Below are 23,370 nucleotides of genomic sequence, written 5' to 3'. Positions count from 1 at the left end.
TTCATTTAGGCATTCCTTTTGTGCTTAAATTATGTTCCCTGTGCTGATGGGGACCTTAAGACAATGTGACAAAGCTCCCATGGGGGAATCATACCACACGTAAAACACCAACTCTGTGACAAAACCTTTCAGGAGGCATGTGTGCAAGTGAGTGTGAAGGTGAGGGTGCAAGTGAGTGTGAAGGTGAGGGTGCAAGTGAGTGTGCAAGTGAGTGCAGGCCCTCACACACTAATTACGCCTGTACCCAACTCTTCCCTTGGGATCAACAGTTCTTCCCCAGCGCCCCCTCCTCACTCCCTACAGCGTATTCCTTTTGCACAGGAACCACAGCATTGTGGACTCTGCATCTCTAGCTGCCTAGTTAAGGATACAGGGCATCCACACACAGGATATTTCTGAGTGGGCCACTGCAACGAAGCTGTCTCCTGCTGCATGTTCAGTGCAAAACTACACTGGCCTCAGAGGACAGAAAGGCACCCAGGCAGCAATTGGGTCTAGACCTTGATAACATGACTGAAATAAGACTCTGACATCAAGAAAGGAAGATGGAAGCCAAGAAATAGCACTGACACCACACTGTAGCTCTTGATGTTCTCCATGCCTCTCCAAGATGGGCACACATTGGTGTATTTTCACACAACTTAGTCAAGTAACCAGTATTTAAATTCTGATCTGATTAACTGCAAAGGAAGCTCTCTTGAGTGACAGTGCACACAGATGAAGCCCAAGAGCAGGGAGATTGTCACCTGCACCTTTAGGAGGGGTGGCCACAGGCAAAAATTAGAACTATGTGACTACACAAGCCCAGGAATGCTGCTAACCACTGGATGTAGCAGAGTCAAGGAGCAGATTGTTTCTAGACCCTCAGAGGGAGAGAGACCCTGTAGGTGCCTTGTTTCATTTAGCTCAGTGTGTGTGTGTGTGTAGGGGGGGAGCATACAATGTAGAAGATGCTTCACACTGAAGACAGGTGAATAAATTCAGCACTATGGAGAAGGTGGCTTTCCAGTCCTTGGGGCAAGAGCTGGTAGCCAAGGAGGCAGGAGAATGGATTCATGTGCTAAGCTAGACAAGGGTGACCTGCTGTCAACCTGAATAGACATAGCCTTAAAAAACAAAACAAAACAAAACAAAACAAAACAAAACAAAACAAAACAAAACAAAACAAAACAAAACCAACTTGTAGCACAGCAAGAATCCATTAGGTAATGCTCTGGCTATTTCTCCTATAGGGTTTAGAAGGCCTGCCTGTATTACCCAGTGCACAAGACAACAGCTAAGAACAAAATGACTACTGCCATGTCAACCTTGATCTCCACACTCAGTGAAAGGGCTTTGAGATATCTGGCCTGCAGACTGTCATACACACTTGGGAAACAAAGGCCACTCACCTGTAAAAGTTACCTGTGTGAAGAATGTGATCTCTCTTTCTCATGTGAGAAACCACTTGAAGATTCTACAGGGTGTGTGTGCTTAAAGGTATGGCCCCAAGAGCCAGTGCGACCTCTAAATTAGCCCAAGTTCAACCTTAATCATTCCTTGAGGGATTTGCTTAAATAGCAGAAATATATTACCCCTTATTTTTCACCAAAATAGTTTTAAACAAGAAAATAATCTATAGTGGGTTTTATGGTGAATTAAAACACCTACCATGGCACAGAGGATGGAAAATTATTCTCAACTGGAGACAAGACTCACAGCTGAATTTTAAAATAAACTGTAGCATCCATAATTGGGCCTGAAGAATACACACAGAGAAAGCTAACGTGGGAGCCACAGTGCTCTGAGTAAGATCAGAACCCTCTGTTTTTATTACAGATTTCCTGATTCTCACCTTACTGTATGAGTATTCTGCCTTAGTGTGGTGTACAGACACATTTAGGCAGAGCACTCATACAGTAAGGTGAGAATTCTGCCTAAATGTGTCTGTGCAGCGGCCCCACAGGCTGAAAAGATGTCAGATCCTCTGAATCCTGAGTTATACACCGTTATGAGCCACCATGTGGGTGCTAGGAATGAAACCCAGGACCTCTGCAAGAACAGTAAGCCCTTTTAACCCCTAAACCATCTCTCCAGCCCAATACTGGCTTTTGTCAGGCAAATTAAACACTAACAAATTGTGAGGCAAAACTGTTTGAAGGCCATTATCCTAATTGGTAGTGTCTGCTTGCCATGCATGAAGGCCAGGGTCCCACCCCCCAGAACGCCATAAGGCAGCTTTGGTAGTGCACATCTACAATGCTTGCACTCAGAAGGGAGAGACAGGAGAATCCCCGAAGCTCAAGGTCGATCTCAGTTATACTGCTAGTTCCAGGCCAGCCTGGATCCATATCTTACAACAACAACAACAACAACCACAACAACAACCCTGAAACAAATATCGGCGGCCTTCACTAATAGACAGAAAAACAAACCAACAAGGAAAAGGAAACAAACGAAAGCACTGACTGCTGAACCTGTTCTCCAAGGCAGCCATAAACAGTAAGTGGGGCAGGGCCATTACCAAGCAGCACTGTGCAGGGCAGGGTCATTACCAAGCAGCACTGTGCTGGGCAGCCACTGTGCTCTGAGTGCCTGCGAACACACTCTTCCAGTTATTCCAGCCTCTGCCTTCTTCCTGGCACTGTGTCCCTGGGCATTTCTCAGCAGATCCGCAAAGTGCTCTGGATTCCAAGAGCTTTATCTTACACCTGCCACTGTTATGCTCTGGGGGAAGTGGGAGGGAGAGTCTTGAATACAGCAGGCAGGGGATCGACCATCAAGCTAGTTCTTCAAACTCAAGTTCTCCAAACCTCCCGCTGTTCTCTCTTGGCTCTTCCACTGAGACAACCAAGCCACGGGACAATGACTCTCTTTGAGAAGACTCTTCACAGGCTATGAGCATCAGTTAACTTATGGAGAGCCAGCAAGGCAGGGCTCATGCCTGCCTTGGTCTGGACTTTGATGATGGTTGGCATTACCAAGATGTGCCGACAGAAATGGCTTGTATCTATGTCATTTTCACCCAAAAGAGAAAGGGATTTTTGATTTTCAATTTGTTAATACTCTCTTTACCTTTGAAAAAGTTCACATTAGGTAGCCTTGAAATGAAAATGCCTTTAGAATTATTTCTTTAATACAGGAAACACCAGGGGGTGTAACCTCTCGAGGCTGAGTGATGAGGAGCTTTTGTGAATAAGCCCTACTGGTTTACAGAATAAACTTAAAAATACTGTAGTAAGCTGGGTGTGGTGGTGGCTACCTTGACTCCAGCTTTTGGGAGACAGTGAGGTGGACATCTGAGTTCGAAGCCAGCTTGGCCTACACAGTGAGTCACAGGCCAACCACCATAACTGGCTCTGACTTTAGTTTCTTGGTATACATATATATGTGTGCCTATGTATGGTTGGTACATACGTGCAAGTGTGGGCAGAAACCGGAGGAAGGCAGCAGATTTGCAAATGCTGGAGCTACAGCCACCAACATGGCTTCCGGGGACCAACCCAGACCTGTGAGCAGCAAGGTCTCTTAGCTTATTTTTGGCCCAAAATCTTGATTTTTATGATGTGGTTTAAACTTTACATGTTACATGTGAGTCACACAGACAGACATATTAAGAACAGACTCTAAGGTAAGAAGGGTGAGAGTGGGGTCATTAGGAAAGTACTGTAGCCTCCAGGAGGCTGGCCCTGTCACACATTCATCTTGTTCTTGTGTGGACAAGGCTGTTTTTCATGACATCCCTCAGCAGGTCTCTGACACCAGAGATATTAAGTACTAGAACATGTCTGGAAAACGGCAGGAGCAGTCAGTTCTTCTGTCTCTACCTGTTAAGTATAAAGCCTCTTGGAAAAGAAGTCACCAAACCCTCCTCTAACAGAAGTGGAGCCAGAGAGGGCAGCTTGTACACGAGTCCCTTGTCTTTCAACAATCAAGCATAGGATTTGGGAAACGTGTGACAGAGAATGCTTTTTCCTGGGACTCACAACTCAACTCAAGTAGAATGGGGACACTAATGAATGCAACACCACACACTCAATGCTTCTATTTGCCTGTGTGACTGTGCTGAAGACTGGTATCTGCTGGGTAGCAGGTACAGTCTTCTTTACATAGATAACACATGGGATCACAACTGCAGGCCAGGAGCCAGGCAAGAGGCTCAGCAGGTAAAATCACTTGTGTTGGCAGCTTGGTGACCTAAGTTTGATCCCTGTATGATAAGAGAAGGAGAGAACCAAGTGTACAAGTCTGACCACACATACATGTTATGGCAGGTATGTGATTACACACATACACACACAATCTCACACATACTCACATATACACAATAATAATACTGATGATGATAAATACTTTAAAAATCTAGGCAAGACCAAACAGTGAAGGAATACTAGGTATTGAACCCAGACCTTGTGCATTCTGGTCAGGCATTGTCCACTGAACTATACTCCCAGCCCACAAGACCTTGTAGAGACAACCTCAATCAACACTTTTTTTTTTACTACACCAGAATGCTTTTTTTTGACATGATGGAGAAAAAGCAGAAAATTAAAAAAAAAAAATGTGTTCATGTTAAAGATGACATCAAAGAATTAAAAATAATTGGCAGGAGAATGCCAAGAAATGAAGAAACAGCAACACACTGATTTATGAACTAAGCTGTAGCTTGGAAGACTGGGATTCAAGATGAGCAAGGAAGACAGAGAACAGAGACACGGATGACCAAATGTGAGCAGAGACAGGCATAGTCAGGAAAGTGACCTCAAGGAGGTCCCTGGACACAATGGCACCGTGGGAGGATGTCATCAGGTGTCTGGCTAAGGACCTTTGTAAACTCACAGATGCACAGGCACCACCATCTCAACGTAGAACAGTTTCCTCATCTTCCTCTTGACTATCAGTAACCGCACAGCCTCAATGTCTTATAACTAACTGCATTCCCTGGGACCAGCATGGACCACAGGCAGCACGTGCTGACTCCCACAGACTCCATTCCTTTCTAGTGCTGGATTGCAGGCTAGGATGGATGTGCCACATGCTGTTCCTTTGTCCTGCTGACAGACACTGGCCTCGACGCTACCTTTTTACTACTAAAGATAATAAATACTATGGAATGTATATTTTCATTCTCTGGAGTATATACCGAGAACTGCTGAGCTGTGCATAAGCTGAAGTTTAGCCCTCTGAAGACATGTTCAAGCACTTTCAGAGTAGCTGTCCCACTTTGGATTACCACCAGCAATGAATGAGGATTCTGGTTTCTCCACAGCCACACCAACATTTGATTCTTGCTGATTCTTGCAGTGTTGCTGCACACTGCCAGTTGGGTGTGAAGTCCTACCTCCCATTGGATTGGATGGACAGTTTTAAATGATTTTCAACACCAAGTATCTTTTCACAGGCTCATCTGCCCTTTGCATCTCAACAAGTATTCACTATGGGCCATCTGTGGGCCATCATGGAGGTTATGCCAAAGACCATGTGACCTTAAGAGGCTTTGCCACTGAAACTGAAAGAAAGATGAAATTTCAAGACCTGGAAGTCATATAAAGTACCTAGAAATTGCTGGTTGTTTGTGAGCCTAGAGGCTGCCTGGGGCTGAGAACAAAGAAAAACAAACCTGGGCATGCCCCGTAGTTAAAACATTCCTGGAAACAGCTTGGCCATAAAGATAAAGAGGAATGTGAAGACATAACAGGGCTATCTGAACTGAGTCAACAACTCACAGAACTCTGACACCCTGCACATACATGTAATTTTTCTGCTGATGTTTGAATAAGCCAATAGTGTGTCGCTATGCTGAATTCCCCACCCCTAAGCCCTTTGCCCCATAAAACTCCCTAGCTTTCGAGCCTTGGGGTCGAATCCACTGTCTCCTTAGTGAGATACGTTTGACCCGGAGCTCTGCCATTAAACTACCTCGTGTGCTTACATCAAGAAGGATTCTCGTGTTTCTTTGGGTGCTCTCTTTCTCCCGAGACTAGAGTAGGGGTCCCCGAAAGGGGTCTTACAAAACCAGCCAACATTGCTAACCTCTCTTGGGTATGTATACTCCAAGGAGAGGTGGTGAGTCCATAGTAAGCGGATGCCAATTTCAAACTGGGTAATTTATCCTTTTATTCTGAGTTTTAATACTGTTTCCAGACACAGTCCTCCTTTGAATATATAACTTATAAAGTCCTCTTCCTAATCTAGGCTGTCACTTTGCTCCCTCAGTGTTTATGACACTAGTGTTTCACTGGGTTGTAATTTAATTCACCTATTTTTTTTGTCTCTATATTTTTGGTGTTCTGTATAAACCACTGCCTATGCCAAGAGGTGTGTGATTTTAGATTCTACATTTAGAGCTGCCCCTTTGTGAGTGAATTTTATGTAGGAGATGAAATAGCTGTCAAGTGAAATTCTTTCACCAGTGTGTTTAGTTGTTGTTGCGCCAATTGCTGACGACATTTTTTGTTTGGCCATTGATTGGTCTTGGAGCCCTTGTCAAAAGTCAACCAACCATCGAGGGGAGCTTCTTTCTCATTGATCCTTATGCTGACTCTTACACCAGTGCCACACCATCTTGATTACTCTGCAGAAAGCCTTCAAACTTTGATCTTCTTTTTCCAGACTATTCTGGCTACCTTGGGTCCCTGAATTTAGGTCAGCTTGTCTGCCTCTGCAAAAAGGCATTGCTGTGTTGTTTTGTGCATTAGAGGGGATGGATCCCAGGGCATCACACACACACACACACTGTTGAGAGACACCCCCAGTCTTCAAGCTGTAGTTCTGAGGACTGTACTGGGACTCTGCTCAGGGTTTGACACTAATTAGAAGAACAATGCCTTCTTGCTAATGCTGGGTCTTCTAACACACACATTCCTTTACATACTATCTTTAAACCACTTCGGCCTGCATCACTAGGGTTGTAAGGGAAGCAGAAGAGAAATGACTTGGGGACTTGGCTGACTCTATTGAGTGCTTGTTACATAACCAGAGGGATCTGAGCAACTGTGTACAATCAGCAGCAACTGTGTTCAAGCCAAGCCTGTAACCAAATCCTAGGATGGTAAGGACGAGAGGAGCCTGGAAGCTCACTAGCCAACCAACCTAGGTCAGTCTTTGAGCTCCAGGTTCAGTGAGAGACCCTGTTTCAAAACATGTGGTAAGTAATTGAGACAGCCAACATCAACCTCTGGATCCATATGCATCTGTATACCTATGTATTCCCTGCCCCCCCCCCCCCCACACACACACGTGCGTGCATACGCACATAGTCGGGAGGGGTAGAATATTGCTACCATAGAATAAACTGTCTCTATAAAATTGTACAAATTACTACAGTGTAGGACACCCAATTGCATGTTGCCTAAATAGAATTTCTCTTCATTTAACAAGAACTACATAGCAGTTACTACTCTTTGGTTCTAACAATGCCTCTAGAGTTATACCTGTAGATACTTGAAAGAAAGAAGGAAAAAGAGAGAGACAGAGACAGAGAGAGAGAGAGAGAGACAGAGAGAGAGAGAGAGACTGAGAGAAGAGGGAGAGGGAAAGGGGGAGGGGCAGGGGGAGAGGGGAAGAGGGAGAGGGAAAGAACCTACTATGCTAAGTCACTTAAGTGGCAGCACTTGCTGTCACCATAGCACTGGAAAACAATGGTCAATGTCCCAGCAATAACTGCCGAGCAACCAGAAACAATGGATTACCAACACAAGGGAACTGTAATAGTCTATCTGCATGCCCGTTATTCCTAAAGATTATGTCAACCTACATGAATATCAGGTTTACATGTAAAATGCATGAAACTTCATGTGTGCAGGTAATAGACTACAAAATAACTTAAGTAAAATAGATTAGAGATTAATCATAACTGGGATGTTATATTTTTTTAATCTTAAAATTTTATTATTTTGTTATCTTAAAATAAAGGTATGTGAGCCGGGTGTGGTGGCACATGCTTTTAATCCCAGCACTTGGGAGGCAGAGGCAGGTAGATTTCTGAGTTCGAGGCCAGCCTGGTCTACAAAGTGAGTTCCAGGACAGCCAGAGCTATACAGAGAAACCCTATCTCGAAAAATCAAAAAAATAAAATAAAATAAAGGTATGTGAAGCTGGAGCAGTGGTGTCACACACCTTTAATCACAGCTCTTAGAAAGCAGGGCCAAGCAGATCTCCAGCCTGGTCCATAGAGCAAGTTCCAGGACAGCCAATGGGAACTCACAGAGAAACCCTGTGTTGAAAAACAAAAAATAAGGCAGCCAGTTCCAAAACACCCAGAGGAAGCTCCACTCCCAGGCACTCTAACACATCCAGGATCCCAGGATCTCAGGATCCCAGGAACTTGGTCACACCAGTATCTCAGGATCCTAGAGGGAGCTTGACTCCCAGCAGCTCTGACACACCCAGGATCTCAGGATCTCAGGATCACAGGATCACAGAGATAGATGAACTCTGAGTTCTAACACAACCAGGATCACAGGAAGGACAGGCTTCAGTCATATATAGCAAGGACAAGTAGCACTAGCGAGAACCAGATGACAGGAGGCAAACATAAGAACATAAGCAACAGAAACCAAGGTTACTTGGCATCATCAGAATCCAATTCTCCCAACACAGAAAGCCCTGGATACCCCAACTCACCGGAAAAGCAAGATTCAGATATAAAATCACTTCTCACGATGATGATAGAGGACTTCAAGAAGGACATAAATAAGTGGCTTAAAGAAATATAGGAGAACACAGGTAAAACAGCTAGAAGCCCTTAAAGAAGAAACACAAAACCCCTTAAAGAATTACAAGAAAACATAATCAAACAGGCAAAGGAAATGAACAAAACCATCCAAGATCTAAAAATGGAAATAAAATAATACAGAAATAACAAAGGGAGACAGCCCTGGAGTTGGAAAACCTAGGAAAGAGATCAGGAGTCATAGATGCAAGCATCACCAACAGAATACAAGCGATAGAAGAGAGAATCTCAGGTACAGAAGATACCATAGAAAACATGGACACAACAGTCAAAGAAAATGCAAAAGGCAAAAAGCTCCTAACCCAAAACATCCAGGAAATCCAGGGCACAATGAGAAGACCAAACCTAAGGATAATAGGTATAGAAGAGAGTGAAGATTCCCAACTCAAAGGGCTAGTGAATATCTTCAACAAAATTATAGAAGAAAACTTCCCTAACCTAAAGAAAGAGATGCCCATGAACATACAAGAAGCCTACAGAACACCAAATAGACTGGACCAGAAAAGAAATTCCTCCCATCACATAATAAAGCACCAAATGCACTAAACAAAGAAAGATTATTAAAAGCAGTAAGGGAAAAAGATCAAGTAACATATAAAGGCAGGACTATTAGAATTGTACCAGACTTCTCACCAGAGACTATGAAATCTAGAAGATCCTGGGCAGATGTCATACAGACCCTAAGAGAACACAAATGCCAGCCCAGGCTACTATATCCAGCAAAGCTCTCAATTACCATAGACAGAAAAACCAAGATATTCCATGACAAAATTGAATTTACACAGTATATTTCCACAAATCCAGCCCTACAAAGGATAATAGATGGAAAACATCAACAAAAGGAGGGAAACTACACCCTAGAAAAAGCAAGAAAGTAATCTTCTTTCAACAAACCCAGAAGAAGAGAGCCACACAACCATAATTCCACCTCTAACAACAAAAATAACAGGGAGTAACAACCACTTCTCCTTAATATCTCTTAACATCAATGGACCCAACTTCCCAATAAAAAGACTTAGACGTAATCAGGACGGAACATTTTGCTGCATACAGGAAACACACCTCAGTGACAAAGACAAACACTACCTCAGAGTAAAAGGTTGGAAAACAATTTTCCAATGGTCCCAAGAAACAAGTTGGAGTAGCTTTTCTAATATCGAACAAAATCGACTCAATAGAAACTGATGTATAAAAGTAGAGGTCATTGACAGATGCCCTTAAAATGAGCAGAATTCATAGAAACAAACACTTATCTAGGACTAATTGGCTATTCTGTGTCTTTTGTTGTCCCATATCAAATTGAGGATTTTCTTTCTATTTATGTGAAAAGTGAGATGAGAATGTTGATTTTGCTTCACTGAATCAGTAAATTATTTTGGTAGGAAGGTCTTTTTTCACAATGTTAATTCTACCAAGCTGTACGCTTGGGTGGTCTTCAAATTCTAGTATGTTCCTTAATCTCTTCCTTCACACATTTTAAGTTTTCATTTTAGAGAGGTTTTTACCTCCTTTGTTATGTATATTCTAAATATTTAATTTTATTTAAGAAACTGGGAAGAGGAGCCTGTCCATGATCTCTTTCTCAGCATGCTTGTTACTCATATGTATTAAGACTGGTAAATTTTGTAAGTCAATTATGTATCATAACACCTTGCTGAAATTATTGAAATTTCTACAGTTTTTCTAGTTAAATTTTTGGGAAATTTGGTATAATATAATCTTCAATTGAAAATTAAAAAAAAAAGAAAAACAAAAAATAAAATAAAAATTAAATTAGATGTGCGTGTGTGCATGCCTGTGTACATGTGTGCTTGTGTGTGAACATGCATTGTGTGCCTGCATATGTGTGTAACAAGAGGAGCTGTATGCTATAAGTGGCACCCAGAAGGGCATACTGTAACAATCAGCTTGTGACTCAGCACTGATGTTGCTATGCAGCAAGATGGCTGTAGTAACACCGTTATCAAGGCATCCAGAGAGAGTGTGCACTGATTCTACCCTAGGACCATAGTGGATGTAGCGAACAGAGGCTTGTCCTCCTAGGCACACTTAGGAGCTCAGGAATGGAAACCAACTCTCCAGCTTGTCCAGCTGGGGTGAAGAAAGCAGAAAACACATTTTATTCAAACAATATGGGTTGCTATTATCTTCTCCTGACAGTGAATTTTTGTTTTCTTTAAACCACACAATATGGTCTCACCTCATTGGATTCGAGGGCAGATGTGCCGATCCAGCTCCCCCACATCAGAAGAGATCAATAATGCTTTCTGTACTTCTAAGAATAAATGGCAGTCTTGTTTTTTGGGGGTCCTTAAGTTAGTTAAGAGAAGTATGTGTAGGCCAGAGGAAGAGAGGATGACAATTAATCGAACTTGGGGAATTAGCTCTCATCCTGCATTGCCTCCTTCCTGTTCCTATAAATAACAGCATTATGTCATGATGACAGGGCATGCTGGTCACACGCAAGATGCAGGCTGTCCTTCAACAGAGGGTACTGATAATAGGAGTGCACTGTGTTTGGACTGAGGTCCTTCTGCCCCGTCCTAGCTCCCATGAGCTCCTCAGGCCTCCCCTTTCTCTATCTGATGAATGACAGGGATCAATGCCCACTTTTCAGGCCCTGCCACAATCATAAGCAAGTAGGCTAAACACAGCTCAGACCTGTCATCTTTGGGTAGCACCGATGTCAAATTAATTTAATTTAAACAGAAGTATACAGTGAAAGTATTGTAGCTACCGTAAAAATGTCCCCTCATACCCTACTTTCCTTTCTGCTGCTGTTACAGCACTCTGACAAAAAGCAGCTTGGGGGAGGGCAGGGTTCATCTGGCTCACCCTTCCAGATCACAGTCCATTCCTAAGGGGGGTCAGGGAGGAACTCGAGCAGGGACCTGAAGTGCAACCATAGAAGAATGTTGCACCTGGCAATGGTGGCACAAGCCTTTAATCCCAGCACTTGGGAGACAGAGGCAGGCAGATTTCTGAGTTCGAGGTCAGCCTAGACTACAATGTGAGTTCCAGGACAGCCAGGGCTGCACAGAGAAACCCTGTCTCAAAAACAAAACAAAACAAGACTGTTGCTTGCAGGCTCACTCAGAAGCTCATGCTTAGCCAGCCTTGCCATTCAGCCCAGGAAGGAGCACCTGTGGTGCCACTCAAGGTGGATGGGCCTTCCCAGGTCAATCAACAATCAAGATGACCTCACCTGTCACAGATAAGGACACAGATATGCCAAACTGATCTTGGCAATTCCTCAGAGGAGATTTTCTCCTAGGTTGTGTCAAGTTGACAGTTACAGCTAACTAGGACATGCTCCTATTTGGACGACAGCTGCAAATACCAAGTGGACAAGAGGGGCAGAGCCAGCAGGGATCACACTCCGGTGGTCAGCGTGTGAAGAGATCCTCTTAGGCAGAGCTGTAGAGACCAGCGGTAAGCATCTGGCCCTCCCCCTCCAGGAAGGAACTGGGATACCAGGTGCCAGGAAGTAAAGGTCAGCCTCCAGAGGAGCCCCTGCTGGCACTGCTGGGAGCTGGATGTCCCTTACTGTGCCTTGCTCAAGGCAGAGGCTCTGGCAGGGAGTCCAAAAGACAGCAGGTCAGGCAGGCACAACACTGCCTCTTACAAGAAGCCAACCACAGACAGATTCCAACACTTCCCTGATGGTTGCACAGGAAGGTTCCAGAAGCAGGGCACTGTCTGTGCATCTACCTTATCATTTCAAATATGTATTCATGCATTCATTCCTCTGTGTGTGTATTGTGCACATACATACAATGCAATTGTCTGTGGAGACCAGGCGAGGGCACAGAATGCCCTGGAGCTCCCTGATGTGGGTGCTGGGAACTTAACCCTAGTCCCCACAAAAAGTAGCCAGTGCTCTTAATGTCTGAGCCATCTCTTCAGCTACATCGACTTCATGTCTATACATGTGTGTGTCACACTCAAGTATGTTGTATGCACTTGTACAGGATGCTGGTCTGTGTGTGTGCTGCCTAAGCTATCAGTGAGCCACATCTGCTCAGGCTGCTTCTGGCTCTCAGGAATCAATGTGCCCATACAGATGGTGCCGTGGCTCTTCAGGCGACCCTGACTCAGCTCCACACGGGGATGGGGGGTGGGGGATGGGGGATGGGGGATGGGGGATGGGGCTGTTCACAACCTTCTGTAGCTCTACTTCCAGAGGGGTATCTGATGCCCTCATCTGGTCCCCCAGGGCACTGCATGCACAGGGTGCTCAGACATAGGTAAGCAAAACATTCATACACATAAAATAAAAACAAATACTTATTGAAAGAGAGAGAGAGAGAGAGAGAGAGAGAGAGAGAGAGAGAGAGAGAGAGAGAGAAAGTCCATGATGGCTCTTTGGCCCTAGAAACGTCTACTCTGTCCTCATGAGGTATGCACTGGGGCTATGGCGAGGGGAGCACTGGGGCTATGGCAAGGGGAGCACTGGGGCTATGGCAAGGGGGCCTGCCAGGCACAGCTCTAGTGGTCTCTCCTATGCACTCATTTTAGGTCTCCTGGCCACAAGTACACAGCTTCTTCTTTAAATGTATTTGCATTTTAAAAATTCAGCTCTCTACTATCACATGTTTGACATAAAAATGTGCCTGTAAAGAAATGAACCTCTTTAGTATCACATCAAAATTCCAGCCCAGACTATATCCTCAGGTTCTGCACTGTGGGGCCCTACCTGTAGATTCAATCAAACGCAAATTCATACATCTTAAATTGTACCTGTACATACCTTTTCCCCCTAAACAAACAGTAAAGCAAGCTATGTAGTTAGCACTTGCATGGTGTACTGTAGGTATGTAGAGACTACAATGCATAGAGAATGTATAAAAAGGGTGCATGCAAATCCTATGTCAGCTTACAGAATGGATTCGAGCACACATCGAATGCTCTTGTTAAGGTAGGGAATCCTGGATCAGACCTCGCTCGCTCGCATAGGCACAGAAGGAAGGACACTGCACCTGATCCAAGACACTACTAAACGCTAGCTTCTCAACCTCGTCATTTTGTATCTCCTCAGAGCTGCCTTCGGAAGTAAGATCCCAGGCCGGCTGCCATGAGGAGGGATCCAGGATCTTCCCTTCCCAACACACACTGGTTCCCCTGGATTGTTTAATAACCTTGCACAGTAGGTCAATTTGCACAGTAGAACTAGGCCAGAAATTCAACTTTCAAACATGAAACTCAAAGTTCTCATCAGGACGTAGTCATAAGTATGAGCAAGAGTCCAGGAGATGCTTTCAAAATAAGAGCCTAAGAAATGTTCACATATTCAATTGAATAGTTGGACATTTACTTGGAGATAAATAATACTAAAAAGGAGCCATGCTACTAAGTGACACATTCTATTAACTATGAAAGTATTCACAAAGTATGAAAGCATACACAGAACCAAATAACACACACACACACACAATCATGCAGTTTTGATTGTTAATGCTGAACAAGATGGAAAATGTACGAATCTGTATTTCTTAAAGGGAAATTAAACCTAGAGAAATATGACAGTTCATTAGAATACAGACTGTCTCTAACACTTTAAAAATAATCAATGGGCTAGAGATGGCTCAGAGGTTACAAGGACATGCACTGCTCTAAGAGGGTACAAGTTGAACTGCCAGTCTCCATGTGAGGTGGCACCCAGCCTCCTGGAACTGCACTTCAGGGAGATCTAATGATTCTAGCTTCCAAAGGTACTGGCATTCATGTGCATAACTTCCTGCACATGTGTACACACACACGCACACACACACACACACATCCACACACAGACACACACATCCACATACACTCATACACAGGCACACACAGACACATATACACATGCACATATGTACACACACACTCACACACAGGCACACACACAGGCACACACACAGGCACACAGAAACACACACATCCATATACACTCATACACAGGCACACACTGAGACACACGCTCCCATCTTGAAAGTGACCCCTGGAGAAGACAGTCTCCACATTTTCCATCTCCTTTTTCAATATTATTTTTTCCTGCATGAATTTGAGGGACCAGAGGTACTGCAGTAACCTGACATTGCTCCCTACAGGCAGGTCTCATATCTGAGAGAAAAGAACCCTCCCAGACAGTCCACAGCGTAGCAGCTGCGTCAGTTTTTCTACTATCTTATCTGTTGCTGTGACAAACACCACACCCAAGCCAACCTATCAAGGGAGCACTAAGCTGGGCTTGTGGGTCCAGAGGGTTAGAGTCCATGGTGGCAGAGCAAAGACATGGTGGTAGGGATGTAAGCTGAGACCTCGCCTCTCGGATCAATCAGGAGGCCTAGAGCTAACTAGGAAAGACACCACTCTTTTGAAATCTCAAAGCCCGCTCCCAGAGACACACTTCCGCCAACAGGGCCATGTCTTCTAATCTCTGCCCAACAGCTCTTCCAACTGGGAGCAAATATCACAGCATATGAGCTTATGGAAGCCACTCATATCCCAGTCACCACAGAGCAGAACTACATTTTCAGAAAAGGAGAAGAAAGGAGGACTCCTAAGCTCACAGATGAGACGAAGGAAAAGTTTTAAGACAGTGAGGTGCACTTAGCCATCAAATGTGCATGTTTCTACTATGCTTCACAATTAAATGATCAGTGTAATCTCATATTTAGGCAAGAGGGTGCACACCTGTGATCCCAATACTTAGGAAGTCAGGGCAAGAAGACTGAAGTAAGTTAAGGGCTTGCCTGGGCTATGTTGTGAGTTCCAGGCCAACCTGGACTACACAGCAATTTCTAAAACACATTTTCTCTGTGTACAACACCCAGAGCTTGGAGAATTAAGCTCACAGAGTGGACTGAGGCTGCTGCTCACTGGTAGGGCACCTGCTTAACATGAACAGGGCCTGGATTCAACTCCCAGTGCTACAGACAAAAGATCTCTCACAGCAGCTGAGGCAGCTCAGGGGCAAAGGCACTGAGGTCTGGCAACAGGAATGTGAGCTCAAGTACCGGGGGAACTGACTCCATGATGTTGCCCTCTGACCTCTCACATACGTCATAGCATAGCCTCGGCCTCCATACCATGCATGTGCACATGTGAATTCCAGTACACACACACACACACACACACACACACACACATACACACACAAAGCAGTAAACAACAATTACAGAACCCCAAAGCCCAGTATCTTCAGTACAGGGAGAAGCAGAGTTAGAGGGCTGTCTCACAGCTCAGATGTAAGAGCTACTGCATGAAGAATGGATGACTGCAGGAGGCTTCTGTGTGACCCTGGAACACTGGGATACTATAACACCACCAAACCAACAGAAGGCAACCGAACAGAAAGGAGAAACCCAAGCCACCCCATGCCCGGGAAGCAGTGCACAAGCAGAAACCCCCATCATCCACTGGGGTTGCTTGAGGCTGACTTCTGACGGATGGAGGTACATACAGTTGGAGGGCAGAGACTGTAAAGCTCCCAACTGGTTTATTTGAAAACTCCTAGTAACACAATGGGTAGTTCTTGCAGTGAGAGCAGCCACCTTCATTCAGATATCTCTGCAACCTCTTCATTTTCCCACAAATCCTCCTCACCCTGAACAAGATGAAAGACACGGAGAAGTGGGGCCCTGCCCAGCCAGGGCATGGTCTGGGTTTGGAGAGGGACAGCCTGGGCTCATGTGGGGAAATCTCAGGAAGTGATCAGAAGCCCTCTTGGATCCCATTATCCTTTTCTGTGACCTGAAGGTATCACCAGGAGACACGATGAACCTGGGCCAATGGTATTCTGGCACATACAAATGTCCCTGAGCAGAAAACAGGCATGCTAGTGTGAAGTTCACTGTAAACGCTGAGGAAGGTGCCATACCTCTAAGCGCTGGATGCGTCCCTTGAAGAACATGAAGAGGGAAGAGTTGGGGTAAGCAGGCGCCTTTCTGAGAAGAATCGCCTTAGCTTCATCCAAGCCCCCTTTGTGGTCACTGCCGTCCAAAGCAAAAAATGGGCGGACCACAGTGTGGTACCACAGCAGGGCTAATCTGCAGGCAGACACGGAGAGAGGGAGGCCATGAGCAAGACTGCAGAAACATGGCTTCTGTTTTCAAAATAAAGTCGGTACATGCTCTTCCCAAACAGACTCATCCCAAAAAGCACAATCCGAGCGCTTCCCCATGCTTATGTCTGTCTTTATCTGGGAAATTGATATGTTACAGCACAAGGTGTCAATCAGCAGTCCCCTGTTCCGTGACGAGGGCACATAGCAGAAGCAGGTAGCTTTTCCGGAGGCTCTAGCTGTATTGTTACTAACGGAAGCATCTGGATTCTACAGAACAGAGACAGTCACCACCAACTTATTGTCTAAAAGCTTTTACATTTTTGTGGCTCCTGCTGTGTTTATAAAAATCAGGGTACAAGCAGCAGACACCTTTAATCCCAGCACTGAGAGGCAAAAGACAGGCAGACTTGTGTGTGTTCCAGGCAGCCTGGTCTACATAGCAAGGACCACACAGTCAGCCTAACAACAACAAAATTATGGTATAAGCCAGAGTCTAGATTTAAATGTAGAATCCATCACATATTATTTATAATCATAAAATGCCTGAGAGGAACAGATTAAAGGCCCTTTCCCTAGCCTTTGAAGATGTTAGACACTATAAATAAATTATCAAAAATTATTCAAGTTTAAGTTAGTTAAATTAAGCTAGGCACATAGAGGGTAGAATCAGCACTGAGATCTGCTTTAATAAACATGCGCAGGCATTTAACCAGTGCATCAAATACCTTCATGTGATGTTACATCTAGTGTGGCAGTAAATCTAATCCTTATGGAGAACACATTAATCTGCAGAATTAATTCCAATTCCCTTTCCTGAGATAAACGTAAAGCAATACTAAGCCATAAGCATGTAATACCTACAAGTTACACACTTGTTAATGATACTATTTAGTTGTAGTCCTTAATGACTGTCAGGGTTACAGCTGTCTTCATGATTGTTACATGACTGCCAACCCCTTCAATGCTAACATCAGAACTGCATCTCTCTGAGGCCTCTGCATCATAGAGTAGGGAAAAATGTTTGTCAAGACAGTGTCTTGTCAGACCAACAAGACCAGTGCCTGCTTACACAGCTTCAAATGGGAACAGTGGTTGTTTTCCAGAAGAGAATGTTTTCTAAGTGTATGGGTGTGTTTTGTTGGCACAAATATAGTTTATTTTACTGTGCAGTGCCCATGGAGGCCAGGAGAGGGCATCAGAGTCTCTGGAACTGGTAACACAAGGTTGTGAGCTGCCATGCTGGTGCTGGGAACTAAACCTGAGTCATCTAAGCCACATATACTACACCAAGTAACCAGAGTCACCAAGGGAGATATTACTCAATATTTGCATTCTTTGTAAGGACAAAAATTTCAGAACCACACAAAATTTGACCTCAAATTCAATTAAAATCAGAAATGTACATCTGAGAGACCGTGGGAAAAGCAAAAAACTTATAAAGTACTGGACACTGGACAATGGGTCAGCTCACCATTCAAAGCATTGGACTTGGGGCAGGCAGGGGAAAGGGCTCAACTGGGACAGTGCCAAGTCCCCAAGAATGAGGATGTAAGGTCAATCCCCAGAATCCACATAAAAATATGGACCTGGTAGCACGTGTATGCGTCTTAAGTGTGGGGCGGTGCCGGCAGGCCGGCCAGCCCAGACTACTAGGTCAGCCACGTGTATGCGTCTTAAGTGTGGGGCGGTGCCGGCAGGCCGGCCAGCCCAGACTACTAGGTCAGCTTTAAGCCAATGAGAGATGCTCTCTCTCAGGATGGGACCCAAAGTTGTTCTTTGGTTTCCACATACAGGTGCATGTACACCCCACATGCACAAACACACACATATAAACTTATGTGTGCATAAACATGCATACACATAAACTTATGTGTGCATAAACACACACACACACATAAAAAATAAAGAACTAACAAATACAGGACTCAGGAGGTTTCAAAGCAGTGCCTCAGCTCTCAGGTAACAGGACTTATCCTTCCCCAGCAGCACACAACACGCTCCTTGACACTGCATGACAGGCACAGCATCGTTATCAACCAAGCAGCATTTCTCCCGAAGCCTCTCTTACAGTCTGCAGTGCTGTTTACCTACTTCCAATACTACATTATCTACCAAAGCATTGCAATATAGCTACTCACGTAGCTAAAGGGGCCTTCATGTCCTTACTTTCGCTCGCATACGTCAGTGACGAAAGGCCCTGTAGGCGGTCTCCAGGAAAGCCCAGCAGGTTGATGATTTTGAGCAGGTTTGGGGGCACCATGGATATGCAAAGGTGGAAAAGGCCATATCCAAAGCTCACAGCACCTTTCAGTCTGCTTAGGGACTCCTCAGTCACCCCTTCGGCCACAATGTGGTTATCATTTGCAGCATCAGAAGCCAAGGGCTCTTCTGTCAGCTTCTTCTGATACAGTTCCTGAAGGGCGTTGATGTCCACATAGCACTTACTGTAAATCTTCCAGGCTTTCCTAAGGATCCACCCACCTTTTATGTAGGCTATGAAGAGAAGGGGAGAGAGGGATTCAAAACCCAGCAAGAACCTTTGCATTCACGTCATGATACAGGATGATTGGCAAGAAGCTGGAAAGAAATGGAGAGCAGATTCATGAAAACTTACTGTTATTAGCTATCACTCAACCTCAGCTGTGCCACGGACTTGACATTTCCTACTTACAGGCAGCACATGTAAGAAATGTGTGGGCTGCTGCTGCTGCTGTTAGCAAACTCTTCAAAACAGGGGGGGGGGGAAGGGAAGGGAGGGGAGACAAGGGGAAGAGAAAGGGCTCCCACCCTGACCATGAGGACTTGAGTCTGACCCCAGGGACCCACGTGGTGGGAGCGAGTGCTGATCCCTACATGTTGACCTTTGAGCCCCACAGGCACTGAGGCGTGCATTTTCCCACTCCTTGCATAAACCAAATAAATAAATGTAATAACAAACATAAATATCCAAAGCCTGGCTAAATGTCTCATCATGAAACTAACAGCTGCTTGAAACATCGTATAGACAAATCCTGAGCTTAGGGTAAAATGCTCCATTTTACTTCAGTAACACTCTCCCCTCCCCCCCCCCATGTAACAGTAAATCCCTTCCTCCCTGCTTCCCCCATCCTTATCTGGAAAATGACGAAGGAAAACACAGCTCTGTTTACCTCACATTTCCCTTATTAAAGGAAACAGACTCTTGGTTTACAATGAGGAGGCAGCAGGGAAGAGGGAGCAGGTGTGTGACAAGGTGACAAGGCCTGGGACAGAGGTGGAATACAGTGAAAGATACTGAGAGCCACAGGTTCAAGTCCAGCCAAGGGAAAAGCTGACTGGCTACAGAAACTTGGGAAAGAGGAGACAGGCTCAGGAAGATGGACTGGAATGATCTAGATCAGCAGAGGAACAAGAGAGAAGCGGGGAGCAATGGCAGCCAAGGACCAGCTATCTGTTCCCATCCACAGGGAACTCAGTCAACAAAGCAAAGGTTTCATGCTGACTATCCCTTCTCAGTCAAACATAGTAAACACCATGCCTAAGATAGTACAGTGGCCCAAGGGTCTGTGGGAAGAAAGTATACACTGATGCACAAACCTGAGCTAGTAAATTAAAACAAAATCCAAGAGGTTATTGCACTAGGCAAGAGTAGCACCCCAAGCATGCAAAACAAGTCTACCAGGTAGAAAGGAATCCGCTAGTTCACCTAGGTGTTGAAACAGACTCTCCAGGATTTGCCCTCCTCCCTGTCCCTCGCACCGCATTGGCCCTGTCATTCTGAAGGAGGCCACCTTGTGGGATTATGCAGATTATGCAGCAGGCTTTAGGCTCCTAACTCTGCTTAGGGGTAGGGGAGCTGCTCGGCTACCCAAGCCAGCAGTGCCTCCAAAGAGCCCTCTCCTTCCATCCTGCAGAAAACAGCTCTCAGGGTGCACACAGCCTGGCCTTCTGCCAGCTCCTCTGAAACATCAGACATCCAGCATTCAGCCCCTGTGCTCTCTCTGGGCCAGAGGAGAAGGCAGAAGGAGCAGGAAAGCACAGACCATTTGTGAGGGTCAACCTGCAGGGAGAGGGGCAGGGGCTTCAGGAAGTCCCACCACACACAGGAGTGGAAGTCCTTCCTGGAAAGGGCAACTCCTAGGAAAATGAAAGCATCCTGTTATACTACACTGACCTTGGCAGGAATCCTGTCATTCTCCATGGCAAGAGCATCTGCCTTAGGCCTCACCTAACCATGCGTCCTAAGAAGGCTGGGAGCCTCACAATGAAGGGTCAGGCACGGTCACTCTCATCCTTTCTGAGACCCAGGTAACAAGAGTTTGAAGAAAAAAAAAAAAGAAACATGTGTGCATAGGTGCACAGATGCATGGGTTTATGTGCATATCTAAATGTTTGCATGGGGGGTGCATGGTTGTGTGGGGTGTGCATGTGTGCTGTGTTTGCATGGGGGTATGTGCATGATTGTGTGGGGTGTGCACATGTGCATGTGTGTGTTTGCATGGGGGGGTGCATGGTTGTGTGGGATGTGCATATGTGCATGTGTGTAAATGTTTGCATGGGGGGTGTGCATGGTTGTGTGGGGTGTGCACATGTGCATGTGTGTGTTTTCATGGGGGTGTATGCATGGTTGTATGGAGTGTGAGCACGTGTGTGTGAAGGCCAAACGACACCCTTAGTATTGTTTCTCAGGCCTGTTGTCTACCTCCTTGGAGAGAGTGTGGAGCTCGCTGAGTGGGTGAGAGTGGGCCTCAGAAGCCCACCTGTCTCCACCTTCCCATCACAGCCGAGAGGATGGCCCATGCCCATGGCCCAGAGTTCCATGTGGGTTCTGGGGATAGAACTCCAGTCCTCATGTCTGTGAGGCAAGCGCTTTACCCTGACTTAATATTCCCAGTCCAACAATGGGTGACTTACTTGTCCTCACTCACAGACAGTAGACTTCTAATAGACTTACTGTTTCATGTTTCACTGGCAATTTATTCCCTGAGTGGCATCCTGCTCCCTCTTTCATTCACAGAGCACACACTGCCCCCATGCTGGGGAGTGACACCAACCATGCATCGGGGACAGACAAGAAATGGGCCAATTTGTTGTTGTTTTGTTTCATTTGTTTTGGTTTTGAGTAGCCTTGCGTTGTGGCCCTAGCCAGCCTTGAATGTCTGATCCTTCTACCTGAGCCTCCAAAATGCTGGGATTGATTAGAGGCTAGCACTTAGCCCCATTCCCCACCTGGTTCATTCTTTATAACCACAGAGGGACAGGGCCAGAGACTCTTGGCCTTCCCCAAGGGTCAGAACCACCTGTGCCACCTCTGTAATCCTGTCTGCTGGTCCCAGGCTTCTGAGGTAGAATTTACATCCTTACCCCACCCCAGTACATCAAGAATTTCCTCAGGCTAAAACCCACCCTCCCTCATCTCTGGTCACCAGCACCTGTCATCTCAGAAGGCCAGACACCTAGGAAGTGCAGAACACACGGGCAGGGGGCACTATCAGTTCCTACCCTCAGTCTGACATGGAGGCAGGTTCAGAAATGAACATGTAGATCACCAGATGACAGCTGCTCACCTGGCCGCAAGAACGTACCCGCTTCTCATCACCCAGGCCAGACTGATGAGGCCCATGAGGAAAGAGGAAGGCTTGGGACACACTTGCCTGGGCTGGAGAGGAATTCGAGGGAGCTGAAGTGGTTCTAGCCGGGCAGGCAGTGTGAGCTAAGACACAAGCTTCCAGGTCCTTTCAAAGAAGCTTGAGGAATGCGCATGCAGGATGCCAGGAGAGGGTCGTTCAGACCTGCCACAGGGGAGAGGGACTTGGCTCTATCTCGCTGGTGACACAGGCCAGCTAAGTGTTTGAAGCATGGGTGGACCACATCCTGGGTTGGCTCTAGCAGCCTTGAGTGGGACTAGTGACACTGGCAACACGAAGCATGTCAGGAAAGGTCTGAGAAACCTGCACTATGAGGCTACAAGGTGGCGGCACAAACAGCCAGACTGAGGGGCAGAGAAATGTCGCAGCAGAACTCAGTGACGAAGGAAGATGTGGTTGTCTCCCTGGGAGAGAAGGAAGGAAGGAAGGAAGGAAGGAAGGAAGGAAGGAAGGAAGGAAGGAAGGAAGGAAGGAAGGAAGGAAGGAAGGAGGGAGGGAAGACAGGCAGGCAGGCCAGCTGAGCAGTCCTAATGCCAAGAATACAACAGTAGACACGGCGATCTGCAAACACCTCACTGCAACTGCTTGACCCTTCCCTTGTAATGAATAAGCTCTGGTCTTTACAAGGCAGGATCTCAGGGCTGGAGAGATGGCCTGGTGGCTAAGAATGAGTACTGCACTTTCAAAAGACTCAGCTCAGCACCCAGCACCCTGTACCCAGCACCCATGTCAGGCCTCACTGCAACTCTAACTCCAGCCCAGAGGGACCTGATGCCCTCTTCTGGCTTCGATCATACCTTCACTCAACATGTGCATAACCACACTGAGACACAGAAATAAAAATAAAATAAAATTGGTGGGGAGCAGGGAGACAGAGAGAGGAGTACTTTTTCCTGCAGGGGCTGGTCCTGAACTCTTTTCTTTTTAAAAATATGTATTTATTTATTTAATGTATGTGAGTACACTGTTGCTGTCTTCAGACACAC

At 45.7% G+C, this 23,370-nt stretch overlaps 1 protein-coding gene across 3 annotated transcripts in view; it reads right to left on the bottom strand.

Annotated features, from left to right (window-relative positions):
• Positions 1-23,370, bottom strand: part of Ttc39c (tetratricopeptide repeat domain 39C) — a 95,148-nt gene that overhangs the window by 20,339 nt on the left and 51,439 nt on the right. For all 3 annotated transcript variants that reach the window (XM_021150288.2, XM_029471969.1, XM_021150289.2), the window contains exons 5-6: positions 18,896-19,250; positions 16,572-16,740 (exon numbers count right to left, since the gene is read on the bottom strand). In XM_021150288.2, coding sequence (XP_021005947.1) covers positions 16,572-16,740; positions 18,896-19,250 — 524 coding nt within the window. The remainder of the gene's footprint in view (positions 1-16,571; positions 16,741-18,895; positions 19,251-23,370) is intronic.

Source organism: Mus caroli, chromosome 18 (genome assembly GCF_900094665.2).
Source record: "Mus caroli chromosome 18, CAROLI_EIJ_v1.1, whole genome shotgun sequence".
Lineage (NCBI taxonomy): Eukaryota > Metazoa > Chordata > Mammalia > Rodentia > Muridae > Mus > Mus caroli.
Note: the sequence above shows the minus strand (reverse complement) of the source record. Positions and strands in the feature narration are given on the sequence as shown.